This window comes from Tiliqua scincoides, chromosome 2 (genome assembly GCF_035046505.1).
Source record: "Tiliqua scincoides isolate rTilSci1 chromosome 2, rTilSci1.hap2, whole genome shotgun sequence".
Lineage (NCBI taxonomy): Eukaryota > Metazoa > Chordata > Lepidosauria > Squamata > Scincidae > Tiliqua > Tiliqua scincoides.
The window spans coordinates 193,729,457-193,754,179 of NC_089822.1; the positions used below are offsets into that span (position 1 = coordinate 193,729,457).

Below are 24,723 nucleotides of genomic sequence, written 5' to 3' on the forward strand. Positions count from 1 at the left end.
TTACAATGCTATTAGAGGCACAGGAGAAAGGCCAACAAAGTAATGTGGCTTTCTTAGGGCTACTTATGGAAGATTATGTTTTGTCTTTCAGGGCCAAAGCACATGATCACCTAAAGCAGGGCTTTTCAAACTGGAGTGTCGCCACACCCCAGTCTGCGGGCCCTGGCCCCTGCCCCCTTAAGGGGCGGGGCAGCCTGGAGGCAGGGAGGAGGCAGCGGTGCGATCCCCAGGATCGCATCACTCAGGGGGGTTGCAGGGGGTGCGGGGAGCCCGGCGCGACCTGCAGCAGGGCTCCCTGCAGCAGTGAAAGTAGATGCGGAGCGATCGCGCCCTACCTCCGCTAAAGCGGAAGTGGAGAGCAATTGCTCCGCATCTACTTTCACTGCTGTGGGGAGCCCTGCTGCAGGTTGCGCCAGGCTCCCCACATCCCCAGGAGGCTGCAGGGGCTTGGGTACGTGTATCCGCATCTGATTATTTCCCAGGCTCAAATACAGCGTATCTAGTTAACATGTTGGTTCTACCAGGGATGTGCTGGATTCAGTGCACCTGAGTTGCGAGTCAAGTCCTGAGTTGCCAAACCCCTAACTCTACTCATGACTCATAACTGGCAGCTGTCACAACTTGTCCTGAGCCATTTATAGAGTCATTTTGACTCAAGTTCGAGTCTTACAAGAAAGCAAGTCACTGTGTGAGTCAGGCACAAGTTTGCAGAAAAAAAGGGAGGTGCTGGTGGGGGTGTGTGCACATCAGAGTTCTCATTTAACACTTCCTTGATGTTCCCATCACATATGCAGTCAGCAATGTGCTGAAGTCCTTCACTTCAACCACCATTTTCATTTCATTTATGTAAACAAAAACTGTGCTGTTATTTGAGTAAGTGTAGCAAGCCAGAAAAACAATAAGGCCCAAATCCTAACCAACTTTCTAGCAGTGACATAGCTGTAACAATGGGGCATGTGCAGTCCTCCAGGTAAAGCAGTGGTTTTCAAACTGGGGTGTCCTGATGCCCCAGCCTGAAAGCCCTGGCCTCTGCCCCCTGAAGGGGCAGGGGCAGGAAGGAACTGCAGGGCTTGCAGGGACTGGGATACATTCACCAGTCCCTGAAGCAGCTGTCCTGGGGTTCGGGGAGCCCTGCTCGAGTGTCTGCAGGGTTTCCCAGGCTTCTAAAAGTGAAAGTGGAGCGATCGTGCTCCACTTCCGGTTTTGCGGCAGTGGAGCGCGATCACTCCACTTTTGCTTTTGATGACCTGGGGAAACCTGTAAGCACTCGCGCAGGGCTCCCCAAACCCCAGGACAGCTGCTGTAGGGACTGGTGAGTGCATCCCAGTCCCTGCAGCCACATTAGTGATGCGATCCTGGGGTTCACGTTGCTGCATCCCCCCCCCCACCAAGACTTACTGCGGTTCAAACTCTTCCTGAGAGTTTGAAAACCGCTGGGGTAAAGGGATGTTTGTTCCCTTACCTCAGAGCTGCATTGCCCTTACCTCGGTGCTGGAAAGTTGGTTAGGTTTGTGCCCGTAGTTGCATACAAGCCCCAGCAATAACCCCCCTGTTCACCTCATGACTCCCAAGTCCACCATCAGAAGGAGTGCCAAGCATGTCACTCATTGACATGCTCAGGCACTGAGCATTGAGCATGAAGCATTGAGACTTTTCGGCGAGGCCTGAAGACCCTTCTATTTAAACAAGCCTTCTGAGTTCATGGCCTTTTTAACATCTTTTCTACATCTTTTAGTATGTTTTTTACAGGCCTGATTCCTTTATGATCTGCTGCTCTATGGTCTTTTTACCTGACTTTTTATCTGACTACTGTTTTTTATATCTGTCAATGTGTTAATATGTTTTTATCTGTTTGTTAAATTATGTTTTAATCTGCTTTTAACCTATTGTAAGCCGCCTTGGGTCCCTTTGGCGGGGACCTTATACGCCTTGTCGGGGTATAAATAAAGTTGTTGTTGTTGTTGTTATGTCAAGCATCCCACAGACCAACTGGGATGCATCTGAGCTCAGCAAAGTGGGAGGGGGCAGACAATGTGACAGGACAGAAGCAGCAGGTCTGAGGAAGGGTCTCCTGCAGCATCTGGGAGGCCTAAGGCCCAATCCTTTGCAGGTCTCAGAAGTCACATTGTGGTCTTCCCAAGGCTGCCCCTGCCTTCTTCTGGTTCTTCCCCCAAGCCATGTGTAGCCAAAAAAAAAGCTTTTCTCCTCCCCTTCACCTCCCAGCTCCTGCTTCCTGGAATCAACTTACCCTCCTCCCACCATGTCTGTTGCTTGTGCAAGTCTGAATGCTGGCTTCCAGATTGTCCCACAAGGTCTTTTGCAAGATGTGGAAGTGGCAAAAATATATATATATAGTAAGTATACACAGACACAAAACCAAATTGCAGGCACAAAAATCACAAGTCTTCACTACTCAGATCTATACAAGTCATGAATCTTTTCTGAGTCACTGCCATGATTTGCGAGTCAGGGTGTGAGTCAATGACGCATGTGACTCGAATTCCTATGAGTCGCAGAAAACATGTGTTTTCACAACTCAAGTCAAGTTGTCAGGACTCGAGTGCCCTTCCCTGGGTTTTACTGCATTAGATGTATTACAAAGTACACCTACCAAAATGCAGAAGACCATTTACTTCAAAAGGGAGTGACTTTAATTTGTAGTAATAATGTTGTAGTAGTTGTCGAGTATTAAAATGCAACCCCCACCAACCTTCTTAAAATACACTGTATTTTTCTTCTCTTTTTGCAACTTGGTCCCTGAATGTAAACAAGAATGAGGCTTCAGCCTTTCTCGGAATCCTCTCCCATTTCACATAAGCTCTATCAATGTCCCCTCCCCCCCCAATACACATGCAGCCTGTCTTGCTCACTCAGTTCATGCTCTCCAGGGACTCTTCCTCGCCCAGTCCTTTGCGGTGCCTTAGAAAATAGAATACACTGCCAAATGAAGTCTGGGCACCCCTTTCATTGACATTATCCCAGTCCTGGATGGGCAGCAAAAGAGAAAGCTTTGCAGGAGGCACAATTAGGGTTACGGATGTCAAGCAATGCTGAATGTATCTCCTGAAGTGTGCCTTAAGGCACTTTGGGCTCCAAATGCACAGTGAGGAAAAATGACCACAAGATGGCAGACTCAGTAAACAAACTTTCTCTGAAAGCACAGTGTCTGAGTCTAAGAGGCTTTGCTTCTGATGATGACCCTCTTGAAAATGGTGCAAGGAGTGGTGGTAGTGGAGGGGGAAGTTGGGTTTGAACAGAAAATGTAGAATTGCTTCTTGAGTCCAGGGCTGTAGCTGGGGGGGCCAGGGAGGGTTCTGCCCCCCCGAGCCAGCAGTTTGCCCCCCCCCGGCATTTTTTCCACACTTGCCATGTAAATGTGGTTGAATGTCCTTCAATTTAGCTCCTGTTCCTTGAGAGCTCAGCCCCTCCCTGAAGGCAGCCTCCTCCAATCAGCTCAGGCTGCTGATGCTTAGTAACTCACCTTAGGGGCCAACCATAGTGACCTGCTGATAGCCACAGGACACCAGAGAGTTGAGCATGAAAAAGCCTGGAGGGAATGTGCTCAGTGCCTTCAATCACCTTCCTGGGAGCTGAGTGGCTATGCAGGCACTTTGCAGGACCTGGAGGCTGCTGCTGAGTGACTCTGGCATCATTTGGGGGTGAGCATTTTGGATGGGCCATTTCTGCTGTTTGGGTCTGGTAGGGCCTTTCTCTTTGGGGGGGAGAGAAAAGTATGGCTCTGGGATCTGAGATTTTGGATTTCTGCTGTTTGGTCTGGTAGGACCTTTCTCTTTGGTGGGGAGAGAAAAGCATGGCTCTGAGATTTTGGATGGACCATTTCTGCTGTTTGGGTCTGGTAGGGCCTTTCTCTTGGGGGGGAGAGAAAAGCATGGCTCTGGCATCTGAGATTTTGGATGGACCATTTCTACTGTTTGGGTCTGGTAGGACCTTTCTCTTTGGGGGGGAGAGAAAAGCATGGCTCTGGCATCTGAGATTTTGGATGGACCATTTCTGCTGTTTGGGTCTGGTAGGGCCTTTCTTTTTGGGGGGGAGAGAAAAGCATGGCTCTGGCATCTGAGATTTTGGATGGACCATTTCTGCTGTTTGGGTCTGCTAGGGCCTTTCTCTTGGGGGGGAGAGAAAAGCATGGCTCTGGCATCTGAAATTTTGGATGGACCATTTCTGCTGTTTGGGTCTGCTAGGGCCTTTCTCTTGGGGGGGAGAGAAAAGCATGGCTCTGGCATCTGAGATTTTGGATGGACCATTTCTACTGTTTGGGTCTGGTAGGGCCTTTCTCTTTGGGGGGGGAGAGAAAAGCATGGCTCTGGCATCTGAGATTTTGGATGGACCATTTCTGCTGTTTGGGTCTGGTAGGGCCTTTTTCTTTGGGGGGGGAGGAAAGCAAGGGTCTGGCAAGCAAGAGACCCATGTGCAGGCTATGTTAATGTGGTCTGAAAGAAACCAAAGAACTGTTTCAAACACATCTATTTCAACTCTAATTAATGACAATGTGCTTGAAAAACATAGGTATTACATTTCAAGCATTGTTGAAGTCATTCAGTTTCTTGTAGCTAATGAGCTTCCAATGAGGGGAATATACAACATTGAAGAACATGTGGAGGAAAGTTTATTTAAAAACCTTTTTCAAATATACCCTCAAAATGTTACGATGGAGCATCAGTTATGAGTGGGAAGAAAGGTGGTGTCCAGGCATTAAAAAAAAACTGAAGAAAGAAATTCCATACGTCCATTGTTTTAACCACAGGCTGCATTTAGTTGTAGTTAAAGCAGTTGAAGTTGTGCCAATGGTGAGGGAATTTTTTTGGACAATGCGTAGAATTATACAACTTTTTGTCCCGTGGGGTAGTAGCTGCTGAGTATAAAGGCAAAGCTCTTTCTTGTCTGCTGGAACAGAGATTGTCAGGACATCTTCAGGTGTGTAGGACAATTTTTGAAGAATACAAACATATATCAGAAACTCTTGAACTAATATCAATAAATAATGGAAAAATTTGCTGGGGGAGTTGTGGTTCTTAGCACTGGTCTCCATCTTATAATGCTGAAGCAAGAGTTTAGATTTTGTCTAGTGGTAATGAAAAATATTTTGGAAATTCTTTCTCCAGTAGATAAGGGACTCCAAAGTCATGACATTTCCTTGGAGCAGGCCTATAACTTAATTCAAGCTACAGAAAATTCACTAGAAGACTTAAGAAACAGTAAGACTTTGAAATCAATTCTGCAGGAAACATCAAAACTGGCTAAAGAGGAAGAAGTAAAAGTGCCAAGGAAAAGCAAATTTAATTCCTTGCTTGCTTATTATGTGGTGTCTGAAACAACAGGTAACAGAGCATCATGTAGTGACACCCACAGTAAGCTTTTTTGAAATTCTGGGTGTAGTGCTAGCTGAAATAAAAAGAAGATTCCACGGCAATGAAGAGATTCTTCAGGCAATAATTGCAGCAGAAAATTTAGATGATGAAAATGGTAGGCTTAATTATCTAAAAAATTTCAATATTACCATTCCAAGTAAAGAAGAAATGAAAGTAGTAAAACATTTCCTTGAGAAGAACAAAATTGAAAAGCGAAATTTCTTCAGTGAAATATACAAGCACTGGAGTGCCTCTGAAGATTGTTACAGTATGTTAGCGGCAGTACAAACTTTTGCATGTAGCACAGCAGTTTGTGAATCAACCTTCTCAGTGCTTACACAAATTAACAGACCTCAAAGACTATCAATGTCTCACTCAAGAATGGCTAATTTAGTATACCTAGCTTTTGAGCTAAAGAGAACCAAGAATTTAAGTGTGGAAATGGTTCTAAGAAGATTCAGTTCTCAGAAAGATAGGAGAATTCAGCTCTACTAGGTAGTTTCACATCTTCTGTACCTTGCTTTAAAAGTAATGAATAATGTAAAAAACTAATGTTCCATGGCGTTGCTATATTTTACTTCAGTATCTTTCCTCTTGCTTTTAGGTAAAGTAAATTTACTTTTGTCATCAGCAAATGAAAGGCTTTCAATACAAGTAAATATTACCTGTATCATAGTGATATATTTTACTTTTGCAGAGTTGCAAGTCTGTGTATTGCACTGATGTCCAAAATGAAAGGACAAGTTGCATGTTATTTCTATGTAGACAAATAGATTTTACATTGCATACAGAGACACATTTATTCTATGCAGATCATTGTTAGATTGCTTTACAGATAATGAATGCATCTTTCAAAAAAAAAAAACACAACTCAAAATATTTCCTCCTAATGAAATTTGGGTTAGTTATGGGTCTTTGATGTTTCTCCATACTTATCCTTCATTTTGCATACCAGTATAGATACCTGACATAATTGCCCCCCCCCCCTGAAAAAATGGTTCCCCACCACCACCTCTAGAATCCTGGCTACGGGCCTGCTTGAGTCAGCTTTCCTTCTGAGATCTCAGTCTTCACAAGCAATATCACAGTGCAGTGTGTCCTCCTTATTTGCTGACCCCCACAAAAACAGGTGAACAGGAAGGGGGGCTGCTGATATTTGCCATGAAAATGCAGGCTATTGTCCTGAATGTTCACACCAACTTTCATTCTGATGTCTCGGCCTTTCAGGGAAATATCCCATTACATTGAACGTTGCATTTCCCTACTCATATTTGAAAGTAGAGGCTTGAGGTGGTATTTGAGCTTGAAACAGTGCTCAGCCTACAGGGGGAAATGTAGCTGGGTCTGGAACGAAATCCACAAACCCCACTCCTCTTAACCAAATCATGGCAACCCTGCAGCCCTAATAAAAACAGTAGCCAAGGGGGGCATCACAGTAGCTAAAGGCTTTTCCACTCCTACAATCTGAGCCCAGGTTGGAATAGAGGAAGTGTACCCTTTCTGGGCACTGGGCATGTGTCCCAGTGCCAAATGATATCCCAGTGTTCACTCTACTATGAACAAACTGACAAACACGCACACTTTAATGCCCAAGCAATCAAGTTAACCATGCAACCAATTATCTTGGGCTGTAGAGCAAAGAGAGGTTTCCCTGTTTTTGCCTTTCAGTTATAATGGCCATTGTGCTTGAGTCAAGACACCGCATGGATTACACTCTGTACCGCAAAAGCTTTCCACCCACTGTTACTACCAATTCTCTGGCAACAGGTGCCCCCCTCACCCTGAATGATGCACCTGCCCTTCGGCATCAGAAGAGATCACTGTTTCAAACCCCGGAACAACTGGTCAGTGGAGGCAGAGGGCCCAATTTCCTTGAAGTTGATGACTGGGTTTGAAATGGTCCTCCTTTCCCATCCTGTTCTTAAACCCAATTGTAAAGGGGCACACTTCTTAATTTTTTAAAAATTGCTTTTATTTAACACATTTTACGGTATCAGCAGGGAGGCCCAGAATCAAACCCCTGTGAATGTCGAGACACGACCTTATTAGGAGCAGTGGAGGGGCAAGAAACCTGGAAATGGGTCTTTAAATCTATTTTTCCACTCTTTATTAATCCTCAGATTTTTTTTTATCCATGAAGGGTTCTGGAACAGAACCCCAGCAGATAACAAGACACAACCTGTACAACATAATAGCCTGTTAAAAGTTCAGATCTGTAACATTTCCCAAAGGCAGTCACATACCATGGAAGCATCAAGTCTAATATGTTAAAAATAAAATACACATTGAAATGAATGGGGACCCACCTGAAATTGGCTTGTGACCCACCTAGTGTGTTCTGACCCACAGTTTGAGAAACATTGTCCTAGACACTATCTAATCCATGATGCTTGCTTAGCCACCACACTGCACTCAATTCACACATCACAAGTGACATACTGGTGTGTTTATGTGTGTGACAGAGACAGAGACAGAGAGAATTTTTCCAGTACCAACATACCACAGATTGAATGCTATGGAAATGTGATGGCACTGTAAACAGTAGCACTCCTTTCAAGAAAAAAAGAAAGAAAAACATCTGGAATAACCTATGCAACACACAAATTACAACTTGCGCATTTGTAGAGCACTACAAAGTTATCATCAGAAGAGCTCTTAAAGAAAACCAAACCCATTCAATTCAGTTCCTATCAAGTGTACTCTCAAAATGAAGAAATGGAGACCAGATGTAAGCTCCAGATGCCAACCAGATGGTGGCTCCTATCCTCACGAAATTTTGGTTGATTAAGCACACACAGACATATTCACATGTGTGTGTGTGTGTGTGCACACATGTGTGTGTATGTGTGTACATGTCTTACACATTGGGGTTATGTGAAGTAACTGTGGGCTAAACTACACATTATGCTTCATACATTATTAAGAAGAGTATATAACACCAAAAATGTCTCTTCTTTCACAAAAAGGTGGCTATGGGGGGGTGCAATCCATTTCAGGACTGTGACATGCAGGTAGGAGATGTCAACCTGAAAATTGACACCCCAGCTGCTATTTTCCCCCAATGCAGCTACCGGGAGGGAGCATCATTAACTCAGGAATAACCACAGAAGGCATAGCCACAGAACTACGAGCAGCCTGCATGGTTACTGGAGCTCAGCAGCTTGATTGTGTTAGGCCTTCGCTCCAGCAGCTGAACTGCCAGATCATTTCTGAACCCAATTCAAGGTGCTCTTTTTGACCATTAAAACTCCTCATGGCTTTGGGACTAGGGTATCTACAGGACCACCTGCTCCTGCATATTCTGGCATGCCCCGTGATAACTGTAAAGCTGCCATTTTCAACCGCTGTGCCGTGGCACACTGGTGTGCCGCGAAAGGTCCCCAAGTGTGCCGCGGGAATTTGGGAGAGGGTCATTTATCAATAGGACCATTAGGGGATGTGAGCCCCCATTGACAGCGCAGTGTGCCTTGTCATTTGTCAAAAAGCTGATGGTGTGCCTTGACCATTTTAGTGCCTTGCCAGTGTGCCGCAAGTTGAAAAAGGTTGAAAATCACTGCTGTAGAGGGAGCTCTGCTGTGTGTGCCACCCCAACAGAGGGGGCAGCGACAAGAAGTAGGGCCTTCTTGGAGGTGGCACTGCAGCTATGGAACTCCCTCCTGTCTGATTTGAGAACTGCCCGCTTCCTAGAAGTGTTCTGGTATGGGCTTAAAACTTTACTTTTTTAGTTTCGTTTTTGTCTTGATGTTCATTGTCTCCAGCTGTACATTCTCATTTTAAGTCCCCCTTTCTCCCACATCACCGTTCCAATCAGATTGGAGCCCCCACAGTTGCTATTTATCATTACCAAAAAAAAAAAAAAGGCATGGAGCACTTTGAACCTAAAATATTATTTGACCCTAAAACTTGTACAACTCCTGAAAAAAAATACATTCTCCTTCCTTTCCACTTCTTCCTGTCCAATCACTTCCAAGAAGAAGTGCTCTCTCCCCTATTAATTATAGGCACTGTGCCCAATATCTTCAGGCATCTAAGGCAGGGGGTCAGATCTTGCCTGCTGCCTGCCATCTGGCTCAACAGCATGAGACCACCTGTTATACCTGCCCATCACCAATCACCTTGCTTGAAGGAGGAGAGGGATGGAGTAGAAGAGGGAGGAGAGAAGATGGAGGGGCTAGAGTAACTCCTCACCATTCTAACCCGCCACTCTCATCTTCTGCTGCACGTTTTCTTCATCTCTCTTCTTTTTCTCAAATTTGAGTGAACTGTGGAAGTGGGCTGGTAGAGTGGGCACTCTAATGCCACTGAGCCAGGTGGTGGTGGCCACAGACAGGCACTCTTATGCTGTGTGGCAGTGGTAGCCATGAGAAGTGGCAGGCACTCTCAAGATGCCTCCCCTTGCCTGATAATTCTTCACCTAAGGCACACCAACCATCGTGCCGCTGGTCTTGACCACTGCTGTTATCTAAAACCACCACACCTGACTGGGGACAGAGGCTTTTGAATTTTCATTTGAATCACTCCCCTGCACACACTCAGTATGTTGTATGTTGGCAACCTTCAGTATGGAAAGACTATGGTATCGCGCTCTGAAAGGTGGTTCTGGAACAGCGTCTAGTGTGGCTGAAAAGGCCAATTCGGGAGTGACAATCCCTTCCACACCGGGAGCAAGTGCAGTCTGTCCCTGGTCTGTCTCCCTGGCTATGGGCCTTCCTTCTTTGCCTCAGTCTGTTGGCCAAGCGTCTCTTCAAACTGGGAAAGGCCATGCTGCACAGCCTGCCTCCAAGCGGGCCGCTCAGAGGCCAGGGTTTCCCACCTGTTGAGGTCAACTCCTCACACCCCACTAAGATAGCAAGCAATGTGGAGAGTGGAAGAAGAGAGAGATGGCAAGGAATTGGTCTTGCACAATCACTGACATTGCATAAAGGTTTTAAAAACATTATTCACACACACACACACACACACCAGTGTCATCTCTGTTCTCAGACTTGCTTCTTCAGTTAAAATTGGCTAGGAGGCAACCCCATCCTCAGTAAGGACCTATACATTACATGTAACAGTACCCCAATGCTTCATTTCAAAGGGCAAAGTAAGCATCCAGAACCCCACAGAGAGGAAAGCAGCTTGGGCATACAATTTGGAGGGGGAAAATTGCGCTCTCTCTCTCTCTCTCTCTCTCTCTCTCTCTCTCTCTCTCTCATTGCTCTAAATGTCTCCCATCTCGAAGCTCTTTTAAAAGTCATTGGGGAACTGTTGTAGATGTTATTTTTATTTATTTACAGTACTGATTCTGTATCATTGAATCAGTACAGTACTGAGGCATGTATCATTGGCCTCTAAGGGCCAAACTAAGCTCAGGTTGGATTTCACTTTCCAGTATGACAAAAGGAAGGGAGAAACTATGAACACTACCCTGAGCTCCTTGGAGGAAGGGTGGTACAAAAATGTGAAAAATAAAAACTAAAGATATTATTACACAAGTGAACCACTTTTTCAAGGCTTGGAAAAGCGGCATTGCCACTTTTTTAAGCCAGTGTGCATTCATGTGCTGCGATTTTACATATAGGATTACCTGCCTCCATAAAGTCTTACCAGAGTGATTGTGTACACCCATGTAGGTGTCTATACCTGTGGGGAGATGGCTTCATTGTTTTTAGGCTTGATCAGGAAACAAGCAACCAGAAGGTGAGCTTGTCACACCATCAAGATAAACACGAACATTTCCTAATGCCTGCATATCAAGGTTCTGTTAAAGCCACAGAGACAGGGTCAAGTGGGACGCTGGCATAGTTGGGCTTCTGCAGGCATCATCTTGCTGCCTGCGCCCCGCCCCTTTCCTCAGCCCAAAATAAATGTCTGATGTAACGTGGATTAGGACCTTGGAATCTCAGCTGTAGAGATTGGAAAAGGCACAAGGGGGCAAGTCTTGGGACGGCTGTAAAGCACCAACTGAGAGAATCTCTTGGGTGACACAAGGCAGTGTGGAAATCAAACCTGGGCTCTAATCCTCCTCACCTGGAACCTCCGACCAGACTTCACAGCAAGGATTTAGAGTCTGAGGAAGGGCACAAGCAGGTATAGGGAAATATTGTCTCTCACTTGAAAGGGTACCGGATGTCGGGTTGGGGGGGCGGCTTTGGAGAAAATGTCAGAAATGTGGGCTATGAAGCATGGTGTTCCATCAATGCCTGTGTAGAATATGCATGTTATTGAGGATTAACCCAAGAGATCTTTCTATTTGCAGAGTCAGGTCCTTGTAAAACTGAAGTGCGGTAGTTTTGAAAAACTATATAAATGCTCCTAATAATAACTATAATTGAATAAACAAAAGATATGCCAGGAGCTGCTGAAAGGAAGGAAACTGGCTTGGATAGCAGAGAGGAAGTTTGCTGCAGCCACGAACAAATGCAGCCCAATGTCATGATGGTTTATAGCTGTTTATAGCACTATGTGAAGGCTTGAGTACAACTGAGGCACTGTGCAAAGGCATGGAGAGAGCACTCCCTCCTCTAGGTCAGAAAGATGAAGAAGGGAGTGGCTGATAACCTGAATTCAAAGAAGAAAACATGCAAAATAGGACACCAGGCTATTGTTTCACTGTTGGAAGGGGCTGCTTTGAGATCAGTACAGTGTGATCAGTATGTTTGATGCAAGACCTAGACATGTCAATGACCTTGATGCTGGGCAGAAGAAGGTAAAGGGACGGATTGGTGGTTGCTCAGTGCCTCCGTATAGGGAGCACTATTTGCAGTGGTTGGTTTCCAGAGAGATAGACAAGCAAATATTACTACTAGCCCTGAGCATGAGTTGTTAGATATTTACAAAGTAATAAATAGAAGAAAATAGCTTCTAGTATAAAAAGTCGTGGCTGGCTTTAAGTTCATTGGACCAATAGCTCCCAATTGGGCTCCTTGCCCAATGAGGGCCTGTGCTAGGATAATCTATTCTAGTCTTGTATCTTGTATGCAATTTTAGATTAAAATGTGCTTAGAACTGTTTGGTTCATTAATTCTCATGCACTTTTTAACATTTTGATAGCTTTCCATTCTACCTTAGCAAAGGTCAGCTTTCCATCCCTGTCTTAGCAAAGTCTACAGTTAATCTTATTTATGTCTCTAAGATTCTTCAGACCTTGGCTGCGAAACTGGGGCCCGCAAAAAACGGTTTCCTGTTGGGCCCTGCAGCTGCTAAAGCCAGTCCTGCAGGAAGGGCCATTTAAGGACTAACATTTGTCCAATGACAGCCCAATCCTGAGCTCCCATGGCACGCAGCTTTGGTGGCACTGAAAACAGCTGCCGTGGGATCCTGTGCCCCACAGGCTACCACAGGTGGAACCTCAGGAGAAGGGGACCTTTGTCCCCTTATCCAGAGTAAGGGAAATAGCCCCGCAGTTGGGCTACTCAAGTTACCGCCAACCAAAGGGTAGGCCGTAAGGTAAAGGCATTCATGTAGGGCGCCGCCCCAAACGAATGCGCAGGATCCGGTGGAGTGGAGCTCCACCGGACCCACCTCCCTCCTTCCCCCGGCACGCCTCCCGCCCGCCCTTTCTCTGCCTCCCCTCTCCCCGGAACGCCTCCTCCCCACCCCCCTCTCCACCCCCACTTACTGTGCCGCAGCTTGGCAGTCAATGAGACCGCCGAGCAGTGGAGGACAGGTGCCTGCCTGGTGCTAGCCCAGTGCCGGCCAGCACTGGGCTAGCACATGCTCTGGCCCAGCAGTAAGCCTTGCAAACGTGCCTTATGGCACATTTGCAACAGCACGCGCCGGCAAGAAGCCAGCGCGCCAAGCTCAGGATTGAGCTCTGAGTACCCTATCCTATCCCCAATACAAAATAACATCAAAAGCCACAGAAGAATGCTAAACACCCCCACAGATCAGCAGATGGGAAGTGTGTCTTGATACAAGCTGGGATCATTTCAAACCATCGTTCCACCAGCTTTGTAACATAAACTCAGGCAGCCAAGCACTAATTAGTATTCCAGCTTCTAACACTTTCTGAGATATCATGCAATCCCCTTTGTGCTGTCTTGGGGCAGTAAGTAAGACTGGTTGGTTAGAAGCAGTTCCTTTCAAGCTCTTTGGGAGGTAGTGCTATTTAACTGTATCATGCAACTTCAGCTCTTGAGTTTTGAGGGGGGGGGGGGAGCTTCCTGCAGCCAACCAAGAAACTTGATTTAATTCCAGAAGTGCAAGAGGGTTGGAGCTACCAAGATGAAATTAGATTCTTTTGCCGAGCTAACATTGTTCAAATATTCTTTGATTCTCGAAACAAGGGATAATCTTAGAAAATATTTTAAATTCCTGGGCATTCGCATATTTATTTTCAGGATTCTGTGTCAACATTTTAGATGCCAGCCATATACATGATTGAGTGACTATTTCAGAAACTGAAATTGTTTAGCTGTCCTTTAAGTTTAAACCAATGGCAGATATGTCAAAATGACATCTGGATAGCAGGAAGGTTTGAATGAAATGTGAAGAGCATGCAAATACTTGGTTGGCATTTTATTTCATGAATTAACTAATTAATTTTGAAATCTGACTCAAAGGATCAAAATATAACATGTAGTGATCTCTCCCTCCCTCCCCCCCCCAATTTGTATTCAAAGATAGTTAGCCATGACTAAAAAAAGACCCATTGAAAGTAATGGAACTCAAGTCAGTCATAACTTATTTGTCACATTGATTTCAATTGGGCTTAGTCATGATTTTCTTTGGATACAATCCAAAATTGTATACAGATTAATGTGGCACTACTGTGCCACCATGGACTATGGTGGTGTGAGTGGTGCAGGCCACACCAGGTGTCACCCTCAGAAGGGGTGTGACACCACACCGCCCAAGCCTTTGTCTGGCGATCTCTGGCATGCTCGTGGCCCAGCTGCCTTGCACTCTCGCTGACAATCATGTTTTTGCTGCTCGCCGGTGAGAACATGAGGCGACCGGGTTTGAAGCACGCCAAAGATTGGCGAATGGAGGCAGTCTGTAGGTGGGCCTTCACATTTAAAGCAATGTGATAGCCCAGAAGCTGGGAGTTGACATGATTACATCACTCCTGAAATTCCAGAACGCTGAGCTTCTGGAAGTAAGTGCTGCACTGGGTGGCACCCCCCCCATGCCTCTGATAAATGTAGCAGTTCTACCAAGAAAAAGATGGGGTAAGGACAGCTACTTAACTGGACTGAAGGAGGGGAGGAACCATGTACATCACCCTGAGCTCCTTGAAGGAAGGGCAGTATAAAAAGGTGAAAAATAAAATCAAAATAAACAAACATTGTGGGTTCCTCCTTTACATGCCAGCTACCTTTCCTCCATCTGTCCAGAAACTGTTCCATTTCTCTTCCCCCACCACCACCAACCCAGGCATATGTAAGTAGTTCCTGGGCAGAAGATGGCGGACAGCAGCAGCAGCCATGGTGCGAAGGAGAATTATGTCCGCTGCACTCATTGCTCCTCCCCCTCAATTGCCCAGAAAGTGTCCCTGAATTGCTAAGCAACAAGCCAGGAGAAGCAGCTGCAGAGGTTTGTCTTCCAGTTTCCCGGGCACCAATTTAAAATTCCTGGATGGTCCACCCTTTATGCTGAGTTGGGGAGGGATTGGGACATCCAGGAATGTTATGATGGTGCCCAGAAAGATGGACGACAGACCACTGCTGCACCTCAACCCGCCCCCCAGCACTGGGTAAGCAATAGGAATGCTTGCTGAGCAGTGGGGGTGGAGCTGCAGAAACACTGGGTCTGTCACCACAGACAGAGAAGGTGTGAGTGGGTGTGCCTTCAGAGACATGGGCCATGTTGTTATCAAGGCTTTGGGTGGATTGAACAGGCTACTAGCAGAGAGCTTGTGGTGCAAGGACTTCAAATGGGCCACACCAAGGGAGCATAGCACAATTCTGTGTCAGCAGCGGTGGCTGCATGTTCATTCTGATGCTCCAGGGAGCAAAGGTGTATGGCATGAACTCAGCCTTAGAGAAGCTGATAGGCCAGTCTGCAAGTAATTTCACCAAGTGATTTCACCTGTGTTTCAATGACAGGAATGGGCCCCTGTGGGAGGATATCAGTTTATATTAGCAATATGTTTGTAAAATGATACCAACTGCGGTGAGCATATAGGTGAATTATGCCTCATTTCTTGTAAAACCAAAACCTTAGTTTACGTCCTGATCCCTTGCACCTTGGTACCTGCTGGGCTTAGCCCTTGGGCCACTGTGGTCTTAGGACTAAGCACTCCTGTTTGCTTCCAGCTCCAATGAGATCATCATCCCAAAACTCCCTGCCTGCATCCTTCACAGTCCAAGGATCAGGGTTACATCTCCCAATCCTCCCAGGTCAGCTTAAAATAGTTGCTGCTGATTTAGGGAAACCTGTCCTATTGCATGGAGAGGGGAACACAGCCTCACAGTGAAACACAGGCCTTTCTGTCCGTACTGCTCCATTCAAACATCCGGAACCAAAGATGATCACAGAATAAGGCTTTAAACATCCGGAACCAAAGATGATCACAGAATAAGACTTTATTGAGGATCCAAAAGAGGAAAAAGTTACAGTAAGACACTGGCTAACTTGATGTAATCATTCATTGGACTATGAGGCAACATCATATTGCAATCTTATTGTCAGACATATGGCCATAAATCTATCCCCACCTCTCCCCTCAAGAGACAAGATATGTTTCGGTCAGTTGAGAACATGCTATAATGTTAGAAGTGTGCAGCGTTGGAAGTATCCAAAATATACCTTTTGACATTTGCAAGAAGAAAATATATATTCCTGTGACACAAGGTGCCTGGAATTTGGCCCACATTTGATCTCACGTATAGCTCCTCTCAGGCCACTACTTCTCACAACTTGGAAGCTACAGTTTTACTAATACAGGTGTGCCCCAGTATTCATGGGGGTTCCATTCCAGAACCCCTCAGGGTGACCTGAAACAGCTGATACTAGGGACCCCTCCTATCCTCTGGAGGCAAGGGAACTGGGCTCCCTGGGGTTCAGGGGCTGTTCTGAACCCCGCAGAGGCTGCATGTGTCCACCCATGGTCTCTGCAGGCCTCAGAGTGGCTGTTTCAATGAAAAAAGTTCTGGTTTTTCAGCAAACCAGACTTGACATTTTTATGCCTTCTGGTTTTGCTGAAAAACTGAAAGTTGCATTTTCTTTTCATTAAAACAGCCATTCTGAGGCCCACAAAGCTATGGGCAGATGCATGTGGGGCTCTGCAGGGCTCAGAAGAGCCTCCAGAGGCAAGCTCAGCTCCTTTGGCTTCCAGAGGAAGCGGGGGGGTGTGTGTGTGTGCACGGGGGCTCCTGCATCCACAGATACGTGAAACTGCCAATATAGGATCCATGGAATATGCAGCTCACCTGTATAGGCTAAAATTGTATTAGTCTTCTTTATTCCAAGTGCCCATGGAGGTCTGCTTCTCTCAAACTAAATGAACGAAACATTCCTAAAGGAAGAGGAAGAATTCTATGATGCTACTGCATCTGCCGATAATTTAGAAAGCCCGTCTTGATTTCATTCACGAATACATTTTTGCACTGACATTTTCACAAAAATTCAGAGCACAAACTACAAGATATACTTCCCAAGTAAGATATTGGCAGGAGATAATAAATGGATAAAAGCCAGCAGCAGCAAATGATGATGCACCACTTTTTAACAAAAAAAAGTTTTAAAAAGAATTGACAAAGCAGATGTATGTGGACTAATTCAGGAATCTTGCTTTCCTTTGCAGTAGGAAAGATGTTTCCTCTTCCCAGTTATGAGCCCTTCAAAGAGAAGAGAGCGCAGGCACAAGTCTTTGTGAGAAAGCTCAATGGAGGAGACAGTAAGTCAGCCTCGACAGCAATCATCGCAGGGTCATTCCTGAAACAAGATTGGGTATCTTTGGGAAATCTCTCTCTTTCTAATCCTTTTACAGACACTGGTGCAGATCTTATCCAGTGAGATGCTGAAGTTTGTGTCTTATTTTCAAGACTTTATTTCCAGTGGGTGCTCTCCTTACCTCTTGCTAAATTGGAACTCATCAGTTAGCTTTCACTTAGCACTTCACCTCCCAGAGATTAAGGCTGCAAGGCTGTCCACACTTACCTGGGAGTAAGTCTCACTGACTTTCATAGTACTTACTTCTGCCACAGACATGCATAGGATTGGGCTCTAAGACTGCAATGGCATGCAAAGCCTGAACCTTTGTGTTACTTCATTAATATCTTGCCTGTTTTCATAGGAGAAAGCACTGAAGACCTTACTGTTCTGTACTCTCTTTGTGTATGTATGTTTTCTCAGTTGTACAACTGGACTTGGGAAAGAAAGTGAGTGTTCCTCAGGACTTGATGATGGAGGAGCTGTCACTGCCAATTAACAAAGGGTCAGTGCTGTATCAGAAAAGGCAGAAGAGGGTGCAGAACTTTGTGCTGGAGCATCCAGAAGGCTACAAAACTGTGAGTTATGTTTTTACACTGGAGACAAAAGCCTTCTGGCAGACTGGCAACCAATATAATGGCAAGGGCAACCAATACCAGCAAATACAGCAAACCCAGCAAATACAGCAGGAGATGGCAAAGCAACCAGCTTGCTCAGAGCTGAGTAAACATGTTTCCACTCCTAAAAAAAGTCAGGATCAGGGATTTCCAGCTTTCTAAGCATTAGAGACTGAACTCTCCCCAGTCAACCAAGAACTAGGCAAGTTCATGTTGCAATCTGAAGTTATCCAGGGCCTTCCAGTTGGTTAGCCATCTTGGTCTAAATGATTAGTGGTATACCTCTGGCACCATATTGTTCTGTTTGTCTTGCTCAGTTAAGGCAAGTATATGAGACTTAAAACTAAGTATATTCACATTAGAAACAAGTTCTAATTCATGGGGATAGCCATGTGGAAGAACTTCTATTAGGGGGCCCTGTGAGCAGCATCATTTATTGACCCCACTTCAAGGCCAAGCAGCTGAGGCAAACCCCTTTGTTGGCTTGTGTTTACCTCACACCTAAAATTGTTTAATAACTTGATATACTAGTAGTTGAAGAAAATCCAGTCAGCCTGCATTATATCAGAGACTTACAAATATCCAGGTCAGTGTGAAGGCCTCCTGGCTGGCAATTATTATTTTTTGTTTTATATACAAAACAGCTTTCTTTGGAAAAGGATCCAAAACTGAGATTGTCTAATTAGGTGTGTGCACACACAGTGTAAGGTTAAGATGGTATGGTATATGCCACAAAACTGCAGATTTTAACAGTCCAGTGCCTACACATGACTGCATGCTGTGAGCCTTAGAAATTCTTTGTGCCCCTTGCCCACACTGTGAAAGTAACGATCTTTGCCTCTTTGCAGACTATAAACTGGACAGCAGGAACAGCAGTTGGCTCAGATGCAACCCATGATGCATTGGGAGCAACAGAACGACAGATGGTCTGTGATAGTTGCATGGAAGGGTGTGGAGATAGTCTTGCTTGTCTAAACTGGAATTTAGCATTTATCATATTGACCCATATAACACAGTTGTCCCATTGGCCATTCACAGTCAATATTTCAGCAACAGGGATATAATAGTCCTTGTATACATGCTTTCATTCAACAAAATGCATACCTGATCTACTTATCCTCAAGTTTAAAATTCTTCTGTTTCGGAGTGGAAGTGAAGGTAAAATGTAACACACAATAAGAGCTCTCCAGGGTTGTAGTGCTCACCAGGGATCCTACTACTGCTCAGTTCAAAAAGTGAAACAAGTGTGTAGTGTTCTTCTACTGGGGGAGCCTACACAACAGCTTGGTTTACCAATCATTGCATCTGTTTAAGGAATCCTAAGGATTGTTGTTGTAAGGGGGGAGACATGGGAACCTGACAAGAATTTTCAGTACTTCACCAAATCCCAATGCCCACGATCCTTAAGAGGAAGCCCTAACAGTTAACACTAGTTTGCAACCTGTGCCTGTTTTATTTTGTCTGATAGGCTGTCCATAATGCAGAGGGGAAGGAGAACTATCCAGCAGAGCTTCACATGGCAGCCTCAGGAAAGGGAGCACCCCCCAAAGTACCTAAGAAAACAAACAAAGTCTTGCAGATGAGCAGAGCTTTGAATCCCAATGCCATTGCTCCAGGTAATGAACTGTTTGTCCTTCTGAGCTTAGAGTACAAATTAATGAATGATACACAGGAAGGGTAAGAAGCCTGAAGTCAGATGCCAATAGGTTTATTGCTACAGGTCCAGCCTATTTATACATGGATTTTTTATACATGGATTTGACTCAACACGAATGGCCCCTGCAAATGAGAAGGAATGTGCTGATCCCTGGAGAAGGGGAAAAATGCACCCCTTTAAAATCAGTTTAAAAAACTGAACAGTCCTTTAACACTAGCCTCCTTAATGGGGGGGGGGCAGCTGGCTAACAATTCATCAATCCTTCTCTCCCTTCCCCCTGAGCACGTGAAAGAAAGGTGATCACTTTGCATTGGTGAAGGGAGGGACTGAGTGAAGCGCCTTTATAAGCACTTGGAGGACGACTGATCAATGGATTGTCTTCTTAATGACTCTTATCTTACATCACAAAGGTCGGCAAGGCTGTTTTTAAATCACCAGAGCAAAGAAACTTTGTTTTTTAAATTGATTTGCTATAGTGCGTTTTTTGCCATCCACGTGAGTGCTTGGAATGGAACCCACGCGAATAATGAGGCTCAACCTGTATACTTAAGAAGCCTGGGTTCAAACTGGCTTTCCCAACTGCAGGCTATTCTGGACCTCTAAAAGGGGTACCACCAGAGAAGTTCAACAGCACAGCCATCCCCAAAGGCTACCAGTGTCCTTGGCAGGAGTTCCTGAACAGTGAAGATTATCAACTTGATACTGGGAACCGCTTGCCTGAACCTCCCAAGAAAGTGAAAACTCTTGACCTTAGGAGCTTCAACAGGTAGTGACCTGCGTTCTGTTTCTGATATTCTAACTAAATGTTTACATGGAATGTTCAGAAAACTCTTTCAATCAGGACTGTGAAAGCAGAAGAGAGTCAACTTTGAATGGAATATACATTCTAGCTAGCCAATGTACTTTTTACATTTTGAATATGAGATTCAGGAAATGGAAACCAAATAAACATCACTTGTAACAGCTTCTCTTGGAAGAGTCATGATCAAACCACACATTACAATCTATGCAGCCTTCACCTGATGGTCCTCCTGAAAGGAGCTGTGATGGTTCCATGCTGTGAAACTAGGGGCACCAGTGGCTGCTACTTGCAAAATATTTAAAGAGACAATATTATTATTATTATTATTATTATTATTAACAGTATTTATATACCACTTTTCAACTAAAAGTTCACAAAGCGGTTTACAGAGAAAAATCAAATAACTAAATGGCTCCCTGTCCCAAAAGGGCTCACAATCTAAAAAGATGCCAAGGAATACCAGCAGACAGCCACTAGGACAGTGCTGGGGTGAGGTGGGCCAGTTACTCTCCCCCTGCTAAAAAAAGGAGCACCCACTTGAAAAAGTGCCTCTTACCCAATTAGCACTTGTGTATCCCTGTCATCATCACAATTAGTTAGGTCTTCAGTCTTGGCCCAGCTCTTATGTTGTGTAACCTTCCACTGACTCTCCTGTATTCATGACAGATCTGTAAAGTGATTTCTTTTCAAAAGTGTCTAAAGGTACAGAATGGCAAGCAAGAATGGAATAAAGAGAAAATATTTAATAGATGCAATACAAAATGGGCTAAGAGAAAAGGAAATACTGTACTGCATTCGCTATGGGTTGATCTGATGATACGCACTAGAGTAACTTAACTCACTCTCTTTAATGTGGTATCCATGTACAAACATTACAATAACTGAATAAAAACTATCAAGTTAGTAGAAGATGTTTTTTTCCAGATATAAACAGGCTTTACAGCAATAATTTGCAAGTCAAACAGTCCCAAATTTGGTCACAGAAGTTAAGTTGATCCTGTGAGAACTTCCAAATGTGTGACACTATTATCTTCACCAGTGGTCATTTTACAATTTGCAAGGTTTCAATTAATTACCCGCAGAGTATATTTATATGGGATCATTCATATTTTCTTCACTTGCAGACAACTTGCTGCTAAAATCATGCCCCAACATAGTCTGTTATTTTCCCTGTCTTACAGCAAATTTTTTTTTTTTAAAGCCTTCCCATGTCTCAATTTCTTTAACACATGTTGGACCAGGGAACTGTTCCAGACAGCTACGCTTTCATTTCTGTTGCTGCTCATGTTTCTCCATCCATAACTTAGAATTTATTTCTGGCCTTGTAGAAGAAACACATTCACATATGTTGAATGTTTCTGCCAGTACCATATTCTGTCTCTGACCCTCTGCCCTATTTAAAACTTTAAATTAGCACTCAGTAGTTCTAGATGCCAATTTAATTCCCCACATAGTGCCCTTTTACTTTAATGGCTGATTACTGACTTGCAACAAGAAGTTTTCAAGGGCTAAAGTCTATGATTCCACTGTAAACCAGGAATTGTTTTTAACTTGACACTTTAAAGAGAAAAGCAAGCTGGCCACAGCCTCTTGGGAAATAGACAAATCTCTCTTATGATTAAAGATTTCCTTCCATGAAGACTAAAGATGGAATGCTGTGCTCGGTATCAGTGGAACGTTTGGTAGCAGAGGCTATTGGGAAGATTGCTTTAGATTAGCTTAGTGAGGGGTTAAGGCAGCCTCCTTGGGGAAATCCACAGCAAAACTTTGAAAATATAAGAAGAGCCCTGCTGGATCAGGCCAAAGGCCCATCGAGTCCAGCTTCCTGTTTCTCACAGTGGCCCACCAAATGCTTCAGGGAGCACAAAAGACAGCAAGACACGACCTACGTCTTGGTGCCCTCTCCTGCATCTGGCATTCCAAGGTAGTCTACTTCTAAAATCAGGAGCTTGCACATACCTTTGATGACTTGTAAATCATGATGGACTTTTCCTCCAGAAATCTGTCCAATTCTCTCTTAAAGGCATCTAGGCAAGATGTCATCACCACTTCCTGTGGCAAGGAATTCCACAGACTAATCACACGTTGGGTAAAGAAATATTTTCTTTTGTCTGTCCTAACTCTCCCATCACTCAATTTTAGTGGAATCATGGAATCAGAAATAAGTATTTTTACAGGCAGTCATTTTCTTAATGTTCCGAATTAGGTATTTTTCTTTGCCTGCAAAATTTACTTTTATTTCAGTGTTGGATGTGGCCTCCATCAGCCAGTGTGCATCCTCGAGTTGGCCCAGCTGACTCTCCCAGAGGCGTAAAGATGCAAACATTGTTGAATTAATAAAGGACCATAGTGCTATTCAGTTCACATACATGTAGAAAAGAAAGTTTCTGAGGGAGTTCAACTAAGCACTAAGGGCACAGTCCTAACTAGGTCTACTCAGAAGTAAGTCCTATTTTGTTGAATAGGCCTTACTCTCAGGAAAGTGTGGTTAGGATTGCAGCCTAAGATGCATTTTAACTTCAAAAGAGGGGACATCTCAAAAATGAGTGGTCACGCACAAGACATGCAAGCAACACAAAGCCAAGTCCAACTGTAGTTCACTGCCACCCATATGAAAGGTAAATAAAATCCATGTACCTACTCCATATATTTCAAGTTACCTGTGAAGTGGAAAGCAACCCTAGTATCTGAAGAAACAGGTTTAGCACTAAACCGGGGGGGGGGGGAATGAAGCATTGAGTGATTGTAGATGCAAGTACGAATACAGTAAACTATACTTGTTTTGCCTAGTATTAGACCTTTGAGAATAAAGTCTTTCTATAGGTGATCTTTCTAACAATGGGCAGTTGTGTTGGCAGCCAAAAATTGTTACATGACCAGGAGCAACAAGTACTATATCTTTCTCTCATCTAAACTTGAAATTGCATTTTGTTTGCAAACACCACTGCACTCTTTTTGTACTTTTTGCAGGACTCCAACCCCATTTGGTGGACTGTTACTGAATGATGCATTTGAGGCGGCTGAAGGTCAGACAGACACCATCACCAGCTTGGAGCTCATGTTGAACAGGCCCAGCTTTAACAGAGCCCCTCAGGGCTGGATATATGTCATGCCCGAGTCAGAGGAGCTGTAACTTGCCAGGCATTGTATCTCTTCTCTCTACAGTTTACCGTATAGAGCTGCAAGGAGTACTTTTAGTATACAACATCTATCCTATCTACACAGTCAGGATGGTAGTAAATTCTGCTTGTTGTCCATCATTATATCAGTCCTCTGCAAGTGCCTACCTAGGGCCATTTTGTACTCTTCTACTGAGCAACTATAACATAACACTCACTTCATTTTAGAGTCTATCAGGTTTTTGTAATTATCATGCCATGAAGTTAGTATAGTTTTCAAGCCTAGAAGAAGCTAAACTGTCAGACTAACAATGCAATTCTGTACATGCTTACTTAGAAATAAGTCACATTACATTCAATGGTATTTATATCAGCGTAAATGTGGACAGAATTGGAGTCAGAGCTTCTTAATTGTATAGCTTCTCTAGTACTAAGCAGTTCATCTAGGAAAATGAATGCACTAAGGAATATGAAGCCAGTCCCAGTGCAGAGAAATTAGAATTTGTGTGGTCCACAAAGTGCAGGGTTAGACATCTAGTTTATGTTAAATACATAACAGAATCTTCTGAGATAACTCAAGTAACATATGGTAAGAGTTGCTAGCAGAGTTTTCTCGCCTTGAAATCTAGATAAATTTTCAACAAGATGTTAAAGCTCTCTTGCAACCTCATCTTTCCCCCCTGAAAGCTGCTTTCCAAAAGGCTATTTATACCATCTTAGATGAAACTTGAGATACAATTTTGAACAAAGAGAGATGAGTCATTTTTAAGATTTAAAAAGCATGTTATGTCATGATACTACTTAGAGTATTGTGACATAGCAACAATTAATATAGAATCTCAATAATGGTGCTAAATAAACTAGTAAACAGTGTTAATTGGGCCACCAGCTCATACTCCCATTAACTCACACAGAATATAATACACAATGGTAGTCTTACTAATGAACCTCTGGCAAACTTCTGTAGTGAGAAACCCATTCCTTTCAAATGTTCAGAAAGAATTTTAAGGATTTGATAAGTTAATGGGAAATTGATCCAGCAGGATGGGTTAGCAAACTTATGCTTACATTATCAGTGAAACTTGCTTCCATATAAAGTTCTAGGATTGCAACTTAGATTCCCCTTAGAAGCTGAAGAACAGGGGCGATGACGCACCATATCCCCAATACTGGTACAGTTCCTCTGCAGGTCCCAGAACTGGCCAGAGTGGACCACTGGTCTGACCAAATTGTCCTGGTGTGTATCTACTCTATATGCTTGTTAATATAGTATAAAGCAAACACCCAACAGATGCCAGCT

General features: G+C 44.2%; 2 protein-coding genes across 2 annotated transcripts in view; one reads left to right on the forward strand and one right to left on the reverse strand.

The window, feature by feature from the left end:
- The window catches only part of RBM22 (RNA binding motif protein 22), a 47,409-nt gene that overhangs the window by 8,434 nt on the left and 14,252 nt on the right, over positions 1-24,723 (reverse strand). The gene's annotated exons all lie outside the window — the stretch shown is intronic.
- MYOZ3 (myozenin 3) lies at positions 14,758-23,437 on the forward strand. The gene is made up of 7 exons (XM_066612932.1): positions 14,758-14,782; positions 17,101-17,193; positions 17,652-17,806; positions 18,694-18,771; positions 19,314-19,461; positions 20,088-20,268; positions 23,275-23,437. The coding sequence occupies exons 1-7, from the start codon at positions 14,758-14,760 to the stop codon at positions 23,435-23,437; spliced, it is 843 nt and encodes a 280-aa protein (XP_066469029.1).

Coding starts and splice junctions, on each gene's coding strand:
- MYOZ3 (XM_066612932.1), top strand. CDS start 14,758: ATGGCGGACAGCAGCAGCAGCCATG. Junction 17,807..18,693: donor ATCCAGAAGGCTACAAAACT/GTGAGTTATGTT, acceptor GCCTCTTTGCAG/ACTATAAACTGGACAGCAGG. Junction 19,462..20,087: donor TCCCAATGCCATTGCTCCAG/GTAATGAACTGT, acceptor TCCCAACTGCAG/GCTATTCTGGACCTCTAAAA.